Source organism: Rhinatrema bivittatum, chromosome 2 (assembly GCF_901001135.1).
Source record: "Rhinatrema bivittatum chromosome 2, aRhiBiv1.1, whole genome shotgun sequence".
Classification (NCBI taxonomy): Eukaryota; Metazoa; Chordata; class Amphibia; order Gymnophiona; family Rhinatrematidae; genus Rhinatrema; species Rhinatrema bivittatum.
Window position 1 is genome coordinate 232,662,274 of NC_042616.1, and position 12,567 is coordinate 232,674,840.

Below are 12,567 nucleotides of genomic sequence, written 5' to 3' on the forward strand. Positions count from 1 at the left end.
TAAAGTTATGCGCAGAGGGGTGCACAATTGTGCAACCTGCCCACACCGAGCCAAGCAGCCAAAATCAGAGTGGCCTAGGAGGGAACTTTTTTCCGGCCCCCCCCCTCCTTCCCCTCCCTTCCCCTACCTAACTCACCCCCCAGCCCTAACTAAATCCCCCCCTACCTTTGTTGAGAAAGTTACGCCTGCCCGAGGCAGGCATAACTTGCGCACGCTGGCCAGCTGCCGGCACGCCATTCCCCGGCCCGGGGACTGGTTCGGAGGCCTCGGCCACACCCCCAGAACACCCCCAGGCCGGCACCATGCCCACGGCCCCGCCCCCGGAATGCCCCCTGAATGCCGCGCCGCCCCCGACACGCCCCCTGACACGCCCCCACACGCCCCCCAAGCAAAGCCCTGGGACTTATGCGCGTCCTGGGGCTTTGCGCGTGCCGGCGGCCTATGCATCATAGGTGCGCCGGTGCACAGGGCTTTTAAAATCTGCCCCTTAGGTTTCAAAAGTAGGAATTGTCTCCTCCTCTTCTGTTTTTGTTTGGAGAAGTCAGGAAACACCGATACTTTCAAATTCATGAAAAACTCAGTTCTGTGCCAGAAAAACATCCTCAGGACCCAGTCTTTATCTGACTTCATTAGAAAAGACACCAATAGTGTAGCAGGTTTTAACAAATCTTTTTGAGTTGTTTCTAACAGCGCTGTAACATCCAACGGGGAACTTGCTATAGGTGATAACTCCTCAACTTCAATCATACCTCCCATACTTTTTTTCTTGAAAGAAGGTATATAATATATATGTGATATGAGTGGTATTGCATTTTCCGGTATCTTTAAATTTTCCATTAGATACTTCCTCCACATTTCTGATGGTGGTACTGTTGGGTCCTTAGGAAAATTTTAAAAATGGAGATTTTTCCCCCTATATTCATTCTCCAAATTTTCCAATTTATATGGAAGTGTTTGATTTTCTTTCATTAAGTTGTGTTGTAATTTCATCAATTTCCCAATCTCATTTTTATTATCTTCAGCAATCTTTTTTACTTCCTGTACTTCAGACTCAGTTTTATTTATACGAATATCCAATGTTCCAAAAGAATTTGAAACAGATTGAATTTGAGTAGACAAATTTATATTTAAGGCCTGTATGGCATCCCAAAGAGAGTCCAAATAGAGACAGGTCTTACCATCGCTGCTGGCTGAAAATCAGAGTAGGAAAAAGTAGGCTCTTTCTCTTGCTTTTTCCCACCATCCACAGTCGAAGCTACCTCCTTTCCTGGGTCAAAATCTGGCGCCACCGATAGGAACGCCGAATCAAGCAGCACCCCACCATCTCCCAATGTCTTCTCGGCCATCTCTCCTACAGGCCGGCTCAGGGCGTGTGCTTCCGCGAGGTTGGAGGGAGGACGCCGTTCCTCCGGGGAAAGCGAGAGCGATAGTTCAGGGAGCGAACCGGCTTCCTCTGCCTGCCGATTCTGCTCCAGTGAGCACACTCCCGGTTGCTGCCCTTCTCGACGAACGTGAAAGTCCATGGGACCTCGAACCTCTTCCGATGGCAACTGTACAGGAAAAGCCCTCTCTTTGGCTCGCCTCTTCCTACCAGAGTAGGGCATATTGAGGTAAAAACTCAGCTGGGTTCCAACGGATGTCTCAATATCGACTAGTCAAGTCGGCCATCTTGCCCTCAAAAAATTTTTTTTTTTTTTAATTAAAAAAAAAAAGAAGACTGCAATCCTTAGTGGTTGGCCATAGAAGAAAGAGGACATACCAGCTACCTTAAGGGAATTCCGATAATCCAGGGATGAAATCAGCATACAAAATGGAATTGTATGCAAAGAACAAAGTGTCATTATATCCAAATCATTGAAATCAGAAATGCTAACATGTATATATTCCAGCTACATTGAAGGGAAAGCATGTTACTGGCAGGCATATAATACCCTATACTTTCTTATCATGCAATGTGAGATCAAAGACTTTGTCAGCAATTGTTCTACCTGCAATGAATATGCACACAAGCAGCAGAACAAAACTATTATGCTGTTGCATGACATGCTAATGTGGCCTTGACAGATAGCATGGATTTATTCAGCTTTGCTGGCAAAGAGTTCCTGTTGATAGTCAATCACTATTCAGATTTCTGAGAAAGTGAACTGTTCTCAGACATATCTGTGGATGCCACAATCAAGTATTGCATGATACAGTTTGCACGTTATGGTCAACCAGATCAAGAAATTTCAGATAATGGGTCTCAATCTGTATGCATGCAATGTAAATAATCTGCTACTGATTAGGAGTTTGAGCATATCATTGCATCACCACAACACCCACAAGTTATTGGCAAAGTTGAATCAGCTGTGAAGATAGTCAAAAAATCTGTGCAAGAAAGCAAAAAGGGATGGCAAAGACCCATGGAAAGCTATACTCCATTGATAAAAACACATCAGTGGAAGGCATGGATAGAAGACCAGCATACCTGGGAACTCTCCGGATTTGGCCCAGAGACTCCGGAATTCTAAAAGAATTACCAGGTCTCTGGCCAATACCAGAAATCTCCGGGTGCTGCAGCAAAACCAATCTGCTTGGACCTGGAAAGAAGAAAGGAACGTCATTGGTCTTGCACAGCTGAAAAAGGAGGAACTTGACAGTGATTTCTACCATCTCCAGACCTTTTTAACTCTTAAACTTCGCTTTCTGGTGACACCACCTGCTCCTGCCCAGCCTGTTTCCTGTATCCAACCATTTGCCGCCCCATCCTGTTTGCCTTGGCCAATCGACATTGCGATTTCCTGCCAGTGAATCAAACGAGGAGTAAGAAACAGGCAGCGTCCACTTCTGCAGTACAGAAGGAGAAGGAAGAGGTAGCTGATGCTCCAGAAGCCCAAGTTAGAGTCTGCTGTTGCTAGTGTGTTTTGAAAGGGGGGGGAGAGAGAGAATGAATGAGCATGTCTGTGAGAGTGAGTGAGTGTGTATTTGTGTAGGAAGAAGAGATCTGAGAATATATGTAGGTGAGTAGGAGAGAGCTGAGAGCAAGTGAGCATGGGTGTGAAAGTGAGTGGGCATGTGTGTATGGAAGAGGGAGAGACATGAGATTGGCAGAAGTAAAGATGTAAATGGACATGTGAGAATATGAGAGAATGAGCAGTAAGGTAACTGCGAGCATGTGAGAGTGTTTATGAGAGAAAATTTGTGAGCATTCGGTTCCACTATGCAGTTGCCCTCCCCCCGATTCCCCCCCCCCCCAACACACTAATCCATGGTAATCTCAGGGTGACTGGAAATCAAAAGTTTCCAGGTATGCAGACCAGCACAGTGCCTAATGTCAAGAAGACTGAAGACATCATTGCCAGTAGCCTGTAAACTACTTGAGTGTGGCAGTGTAGTTTTGCCATAGGTAAGAACCCCAAAGCAGGAGCAGGCTGTGAGCAAAGAAAATGAGATTGGAGGACTTGAACTGGAGTGGAAACAGGGTGACCTCTGTCTGTGATGGCCACCTTCTCCTTGGGTTGAGACCACAGATTCTGGTGTGGGCAGAACTTGGACAGGAACAGAAAACACATAGCACATATAGAGACAAGAACAAACTCAAAACTGGGAACATGTGCCCACAGGAGTAGGGCAGGACCACTGCACAAACAGCAGACAGGAAGATGCCTACTGAAACAGTGTTGGACCACCACAGGAACAGAAGGTACATGAAGCAATCTAGGACCAGACAGGAACATAGGATACAAGAACCAATCTAAGAGAAAACAAGAATAAAAAACATAGGCCCGAGAGCAAGACCAAACAAGACTGGAGTCCAAGACCAAGACTAGAGCCAAGCTATGGCTGTTGCGAGCACGGAGATGCAGTCGCTTGCTCAAGAGGGACTGTGAGCCCCTGGGCCATGATGCAGCTCAGGGAGGAGCCCCAAGACACACAGAGAAGGAGGTGAGAGTGTTCAGACATGGGCTGGAGCAGAAACAAGGCTGGCCCAGGGTCAAGACATGGAACATCAGGAACTGGAACAAGGCAGGCTCAGACCTCCACTGGACCTACACGCACAGTTGAGACCCAGCAATGCAATGCTGGTTTCAAGAGTCGCCCTCCGGCCACTTGGTAGCCCTTCCGGACCCGCCGCTGGGGACCACGAGTGCGTGAAGCCAGATGGAGGCTGAGGGCAGGAACAGGATGAGACATGGAACTCAGGAACTTGGAAGACTCAGATGAGGTTTCAAGATACTTGGAAGACTCGGACAAGGTTTCAGGATACTCAGAAGACTCAGGCGAAGATTCAGGATTCAGGCACTAATACAGGGTGAGTACTGCACCGCAGTGCGCCCTACACAGCTGCCCATGGCTGGTAGTGGACCACACCAAAAGCGAAGCAGACTCCAGGCTAGAAAGTGAAGATTTGGAACCGGAAATATGTCAAAGATTCAGGAGAGGCCTACACCAAAGCGCACCCTACACAGCCGCCCGTGGCTGGTGCAGACCACGCTGAAGCGGAGCAGGTTCTGGCTTGAGTCTAGGGCATGGACGGAAGCAGGAACAAGGTACTCCGAAGACCAGGAACAGGATTCAAGACTCAGGATTCAAGACTCAGGAACTCGGATTCAGGAACAGACCTCGGCATTAAAAGCAAGGGCCTTCTGGAGACGTGTGCCCCAGACATGAAGACAGGCCTTTTGCCACAAAGCGCCCTACACAACCCCCCATGGGCTGGTCACGGACCATGATGGTGACACACCAGGAAAGGTGGACAAACAGGAAACCTGGAAGCAGGAGGAAAAACCAGAGGTGAGGACATCAGGACCAGGACTGGAACTTCAGGAACATGGAACATCAGGAACATCAAGACATGGAATAGGCAACGAAGGAGCTCCGACGAGAAACAAGGCCAGGAACATCAGATGAAGGAAACCAGGAACATCTAACATCAAACGAAGAGCCATCTAGACACGAGGAGACCACAGAGGACCTTGACCGGAGAAGAGCCACAGGCAACTTTGAAATCCGATGCGAAGGCCCCGAGAAGTGAAAACTGAGCCCTTTTTTAGGGCTGAACAAGGCACAGGCTGAAGACATCATCTGTTGGGGCTGTGGGCTTTCCCTGCCGCTGGCCCTTTAAATAAAGTGAAGAGGCGCGCACCCGCGCCTAGAGGAACCCAGAAGGTGGAGGAAGTCGGGGAGGCCATGTCGGTGGTGTTTCTGCTGCGTGAAGGAGGCAGTCAGCGGCGGTACCAAGGCTACGAAGAAGATGAGGATGGCGGCAGCTTCCTAGCCACAAGGATGAAGCATCCCAGCAGTGGCTTCATGCCGCATGAAGAATGGCAGCAGACCTTCCTGCCGCATACAGCGACGTCGGGCCACTGGGAGCAGCAGTGGTAATCTGGGGCAGCCTGGGCTGCAAGAAGAAGAGTCCTGCGGTGGTGTGGGGCCGGGAAGGGTGGTCGAGTGCCGGCCCGACCGGCGCAAAGGTGAGAGGCTGCTCGCAGGATGGGCTCCGCGAGCAGTATCGTAACAATGGCCAGGTGCAAACTAAAGCAGAAATTTAACTAAGTCCAAACAGGAACAAGATGGCCACCAGCAGGATGTAGAGGACTAGACAAATACTCCAAGAGGCCCACTGAGGCCCTTTGCTAGTGAGAGGCCTCACATTAGCCCCCCTCTTAAAGGGCAGATTCCAGATACCCTCAAGATCCTAGATCCATCTCTGGGAGGCAAAGTCCTATAAAGAGAATACATTAGATTTAGGCTCAGACTTAGCTGGCCCAAAGTTAGGGACAGCTTCAATCCAAGTCTCATAAACAGCTGCCTCTGGGACACTTGGAACTTGATCTGGAAGCAAAAACATGATGTGAGCTGGAAGTGAAATTGGAGAGATGACTATGACCGGACTTTCCAATGTGGAATCTGGAGCTTCTGGGCCCAGACTGTCTAGTACAGAAGCTGAAGCCTCTGGAACCAGGCTCTCTGGTGTGGAATGTGGAATCACTGAGACAATGGCTGGAGCTTGATTCAAGAATGTTGGAACCAGAGTGGCCAGAAATGAAGTTAGAATTGCTGGAACAGCTAGCCATGGGACGATCTGAAGCAGAGATACTGAGACTGCTGGAACCTGAGTCATCGGTACAGGAACTAGATTCGTGGATACTGGAATTGGATTTTCTGGAATGCCTTTTTGGTTGGGGGCCCAACCAAGCTCTGCCCCTAGCTCCACCCCTAGTTATCAACTAATGATTTTCTTACTTTATGTTTACAGTTAATGTTTATTTTTTCTTACCTACATTCTTTGTGTAAATCAGTGTATAATTATTCATTCCAAGACCCACAAAAAAAAAACTTGATGCAAGAAAGCCAGACATAGTGGTAAAAGAGAAAATGACAAAAACAGCATTACTAATAAAAGTATCAATACTAAGAAATTATTATGTCCTATGTATATAGAGAAAGAAGATTATCAGTTATCAAGAGGTATAATCAGAGACCAAACATATGTGGCCTAAAGATGCAAAAACAGTGCTAATTGTTTGGGCATGCCTCGCCTGATTAAAAACTTCAAAACTCACCTCAATATATTGCATGCAAAAGGTAGATTTTGAAGGAAAACTCTCATCATAATCATGTGTATCTGCGAGTGGCTGAGCAGCCAGCTTCACAAGTTAGCAGTGGACAGCCCACAAACGGCTCAATTTAAGAGCGATCCCTCCTGCGCAAGTACATGCCCAAGCATGCTGAGTAGAGGACCTGTGGGGAGCGGCATTGATTAGACTCCTGAGCAAGCAGGCACACCTATTGGAAGTTTGGGACCAAGAATGACAGCCCATTGGCATTTGACAAAGATCAGCAGATGCATGTGCAGAAAAGTTTCATTTACACTCTGTGGGTGATACTCAAAGCTTCCTAAGAGACAATCTGTAGGTCATTTTACAATAGAAAGTTGTGCATATGCTGAACAAAGAAAGAGATAATAACAGATGTTAACTCATAGACTGATGCCATTTTGTAGCTGATTTTATATTTCACTGTTTTCTACATCCTGTTTCTGTTATTTTATCCTTGTGTGTTGCTTGCTGGATAATACAACTTGGCACCTGTTTATTAGCAACTTTCAGTTGTCTTCATTTCAACATATGAAGCAAATACTGGGCAAAGATTTAAGGGAAGAAAGAGGAGACCCCTGTGTGGTGGCAGAGAAACTGAGGGAGGGGGATGCTGTTCTGGAGCTGCCACTGCTGAAGGAAGGAAAGGTGTGCCACAGCTACTGCCACTGCCAATATATAATTATACTAGCCATTAAGCCCGTAACAACGGGCTACATTAACATTTTTTTTTCGGTCCATTTCCTTCCCCTCCCCTCCCCCTCCCCCTCCCTTCCACCTCCCCCTTCCTCTCCCTCCCCCTCAGTCTCCCTTCCACCTCATTCTCCCTTCCACCTCCCCTCCCCATTCTCCCTCCCCCCTCTATTCTCCCTCCCACCCCTATTCTCCCTCCCACTCACTCTCACCTCTCCCCTCCCTCCCCCCTCCCCTCAGTCACTCCCCCTCTCTCAGTCCCCTCCCCTTCCAGCTCATTCACAACCCCTTCAGATGGCGCAAACGGAAGATCTCTGGGGGGGGGAGGTCCCTCCCTCCCTCTCTCACGCGCGCCGCCGCTGCTGGTCCTCGCCACCACCGCCACCGCTACTGCTCCTCCCAGCACCATTTTTTTTAACAGGCAAGCTCTGACCAACGTGCTCGCCCACCCATGCGCGGTAGAGCTGCTCTCTACTACGCATTTGCGGCACGTCGGTCAGGTCTCCTTTATCTAGTAGATTGCATACATATTTTTTTTTACACTCTTATACTATTTCAACCCAATCCTATTTATTACATATTAGATATTCAAATAAAAAGGCATTTATTTTGGAAAAGGGAAAAATTAGAACTTCATAAGGAAAGTTGGAGGAAGGAGAAATGTAATTCTGAATATCTGTCCTCGGCACAGAAAAAGGTGGTCCTGGCATTGATTTTCAGTGGTACCAGACTGTGATAACTGTCATTTTGGGTTGTGGCAAGAATAAAATTAAAAAGAGGAATTGGATTCAGATGGCAACCAACATGGCTCCCGACTTTTACGGTCTGGGGTTCTGATAAGCAGACATAAGAGAAAACGCACAGGACTGCTTCAATGGCCAAGTCCAAAAGCAAAGCAAGTCAGCATTGCCTGACTTTTCAGGAAGGCTCGTCATCCAGTAAAAATGTTGCTAGCAGTAATTTTTTATGGGTTTGACAGTTGCTTGGTTTTTGTTTGTAAATATTACTACCCTTATCATAAGGACTGGGATAACTGCATAAACTACCCTTAAGTGAAACTTGAGGGTGACCTACATGGCGCAGCATATATTACCATAAAAAGCTTGCTGGGCAAACTGGATGGATCATTTGGTCCTTTTCTGCCATTACTACTATGTTACTATGCAATGGGAAAAAAGAAAAAAAATTGTACTAGCAGTTGAAAAAAAATGTACATACCAATATTAGCAATGTGCATTATCCCACGATTACCTTGGGCTGTTCCTTCAGTTGATTCAACCGATTCAGTGTCCTGCTTTTCCATGACTCTCTTCTCATCCACATGATTGTTGCTGTCTATTATGCAGGTTACAGCAGTGCATCCGCTCCACCTGACCTTAGAAACTTCATCTTTCCCCATTTTTAAAAGCCTATCCATTCTGCAGAACGCATTAGCATGTAATCTCCTAACCTGCTCCAATTCACTTTTCCTGGTTACCTCTTTAAGTTTCTCATAAGAATAAATGATCTTGGGTTCAAAATAGTTAGCCTTAAAAACAGGCTCAAAATAGACAACTCTTTGCTTGTCCTCTTCGGTCAGGAGGTAGGAAGAGTCCATTTTGGAAAACTGCTCAAGAATTAAAGTTGGGAGCTCTGCTGAGGCTAAGGAGGCAGCCAGCGCACCATGAAATCCATCAAACAAACCAAAAAAGCAGCTGTTAGGCTTATTGCCATAGTTATCCATTGCAGTAAATGCATCTTCCATTTTGGCTCTCCATGCCGTGTTTACATCTTCACAAACTGCTAATGCCTTTATCACCTGGCTACTTACTTTTATGTGATACACAGGGGAACTGTCAACATCCCTAACCATAACATTACCTTGGGGAACATAACGTAAAATGGACATCAGCTTTTCCTTCAGCCACTCAAAGGAACTGTTAATCTTTTGCATTTTTCTTTCATTGTAACGTAAGGACTTTCTTAATTTCCGGATTATTTTTCGTCTATGTCTGCTAAGCATTTCCATATCAGCTGGATAATCCCATGGTCTATAACCCAGAATAACCTGGGCTCGGTGTTGTTTTCTGTGATGATACAACAGATGCAGCTGTATGCTTTCTTTGCAGATTGAGCATGGGACTCGCATGCCTACAGCTTCTGGTTCTCCAAACTCTGTATCCTGAATGCCCTCATCTTCAGCAATTTTCTGAATGGCAGGCAGAAAAGGGGTTACTTCTGCTTTACCGGGTAATCCATTTTTTGTTGTTATTCTGCAGACAGGATTGAACACAAGGAAACCATCTTAAGATAATAATACAAGAATGTAAAGTGTAATAAAATGCCTTCTGCTAATGCTATTGTTATTATTTTAATTATTGTTCTGGCAATAGAGTCATGGTGTAAAAATGAGTTTCTAGTTTCTTGCGGGACTATTTCGTAATTTCCAAATCACTTCTCAATTTATTGGTTCAAATCCTTTCTAAACAATTGCCTACTGCACTGGAAAAATAGAATGGAAAACTTAAACAATGTTCTTTTCCTAAGGTTTATCATTAGACAATGATTGCTTTATTGTTTGATGTCATTAGTTGCAATAGTTTGTCTTTCTATTCCCTTTTCACTGTAACAAAGTGGATTTAACAAGTAGAGGATTTTTACTCATTCTGTGCCTATGGGGAAAACTTATTAAATCAGGCCTAAACTAAGAAAATATAAGTTACAGAACAGCCACACACAGATAACTTGTAGATCTCTTTTTTACACAGTGGCTTTTCATATAATATTTTTTATCCTCAATTTTCCCTCATCATTTTATATAACCTCTGGCATGCTTGGGCCACGCAAGAATCATCTCCTCCAAGACAATTTCTCAGGGCTACTCTACAGCCAGTTGTAGTGCCCACCATCTTGTCTACCTCCTGGGCCTGAGAGTGTTGCCACTTCAGCTTCTTTTGACCTTGCTGGCCCTGACAGACAGCAGGCTCGAACATGAGTCTCCTGCACTGTAATACACAGCACTATGGCCCAAGACCCAGAGCTAGCTCTATATAGTGGATTCATTACCAGGCAAACCCTTGGGAAGCTTTTTCAAAATTTCATCAGAGTAATATTAAGATTATATAAATCACACATGATGAAGTAGTATAAAATGCATTTTGTGCTGTATGTACAGATATATTTTCATATATGTCACATTTGTTTACAAGACGAGCTTAATATTTGCTTTGGTTACACCTCTGCTTAAAAAATCTATGCTTGATGCAAACTTATTAGATAGTCATAGACCAATGGCAAATCCTTAATTTCTGCCAGAACTAATAAAAGTGCAGCATTGAAGCAAGTGGAATCTTTGTTATTTCAGTCCAATTATTTAGATAATTGTTAATCAGGTTCTACTTTAAGACTGCTTTAGTATTTTAATGATATAATTTTATATTCTGCTATTTCAAAGTGGATTGCATTCAGGTACTGTAGGCATTTCCCTGTTTCTAGAAGGCTTAAAATCTAAGCTTTGTACTTGAGTGTAAAGTGTTTTGCCTGAGGTCACAAGGATCAATTGTGAGATTTGTACTCTTACTTCCCTGTTTATAGCTCATTGCTCTAACCATAACCATTAGGCTGTCTTTTGCCTTCCTTGACCTCTGGCCTGTTACTTGTTCTGCTGTCTGCTGCTTGCCTCGACTTCTGGCCTGTTATCTGTTCTGCTGTTTGCTGCCTGCTACAACCCTTGCTCAGATCAGACTTTCACTCAGCATTGTCCTAGGGACCCACCTATGTTCTGCCAGTCGCCACAATCCAAGGACTCAACCTGCAGGAGAGGTGGCTGGTATAGGTGAAGCTCCAGCTGGTCCCACCTATGGCTTCTCTGCCAGCTGCTAGAATGGGCTTAGTGAGCTTGCTTATTAGGTGATGGGAGCCACACTGTAGCCACAAGGATAACATTTCCTTCGACAGTGTTACAGGTTGCTGAAACCATGGATCCTATCTGCTCTGCGGGCCATCCCTGGCATATTCCAACATATACATCAGCAGCAAAATGTCCTGGACCAGGTGACTGAGGTACTAGGCCTCTTGGTGACCCTTCTTGATGCCTTACGTCTCCCACAGCCATCTCCACCAGTGTTACCACCAACACCCAGGCTGGTATCACTGCTTCCTCTCTACCTTGATTCCATAGGAAGTTGTCAGAGTGCAGAAGATTCATCAACCAATGTCAGATGCATTTCAACTTGCAGGCACCTCTCTTCCTATCCAACAAAATCAAGGTGACGTACATTCTGTCCCAGCTAGGAAGTCCTGCCCTGGCCTAGGCATCTCCCCTGTGGGAGAGAGAGGACCCCATACTTGCCAACCTCAACTCATTCCTTGCTGAGTTCCACCTGATATTTGACAAACCCGGAAGCTCATCTTCTGCCACAGTGGACTTCCTACAGATCTGGCAAGGTTCCAGCTCCATGGGAGAATACACTGTGTGCTTCAGAACTGTTGGCAAAGACTCCAATGGAGGGAGGATAGTCTGACTGCAATATTCCGTCAAGGACTCTCTGAGGCTATCAAGAATGAGCTTGTGGGGCATGACCTCCCAGCAAACCTGGAAGGACTCATTAGCCTAGCCATCTGTTTGGACTTGAGGTTCAGGGAAAGAGCGAGGGAGAAGAATTCAGTTCGCCGGACCACCCCGAGGATCTCCAACCACTCTGCACTGCCTAGTCTCCCCCAAGATGAAGGGGTTACCACCACCAACAAAGAACCTTTGCAGGTCAAGCACTATCGACTCTCGCCAAAGGAGAAGCAGAGGAGATGCTGACTGAACCTCTCCTTGTACTGTTGAACTCCAGGGCACTTCACATCTCACTGGTGATGTCGGGAAATGCCAGGACCTAGGCTAGTAGGGGAGGCCACCCTAGGTCATATTAACTCCTCCCCACAGATGGTAATCCCCATCTTCCTCTCCTGGGAGGGAGACAATATTCGGCTGCAAGCCTTCCTGGACTCTGGGGCCGCTGGGCGTTTTATTGCTTAAGATCTCATGTGTCGGTAACACACCCCAACTAACCTTTTGGACATCGCGCTCTCCGTATTGCCTGTGTTGTCCTACATCCTCTGTGCTCTGTACCTTGTCCGGCTCCTTGCCTGAATGCCCTTGTTCCTGGCCCTGCTTGTTTCCTTCCTTGCTTGTCTTGTTAGCCTTGTCTATCTTATTTGTCTTGGACTGACTACCTAGATCCTGACCTTGGCCTGGCCCCTAACTTTCCACTGTCTGCTGCCTGCCTCGACCTCTGGCCTGTTATCTGTTCTGCTGTCTGCTGCCTGT

General features: G+C 46.2%; 1 protein-coding gene across 1 annotated transcript in view; it reads right to left on the bottom strand.

The window, feature by feature from the left end:
• PP2D1 (protein phosphatase 2C like domain containing 1) overlaps positions 1-12,567 on the bottom strand; it is a 141,145-nt gene that overhangs the window by 99,928 nt on the left and 28,650 nt on the right. Inside the window, exon 2 of the mRNA XM_029589279.1 lies at positions 8,490-9,523. Coding sequence (XP_029445139.1) covers positions 8,490-9,523 — 1,034 coding nt within the window. The remainder of the gene's footprint in view (positions 1-8,489; positions 9,524-12,567) is intronic.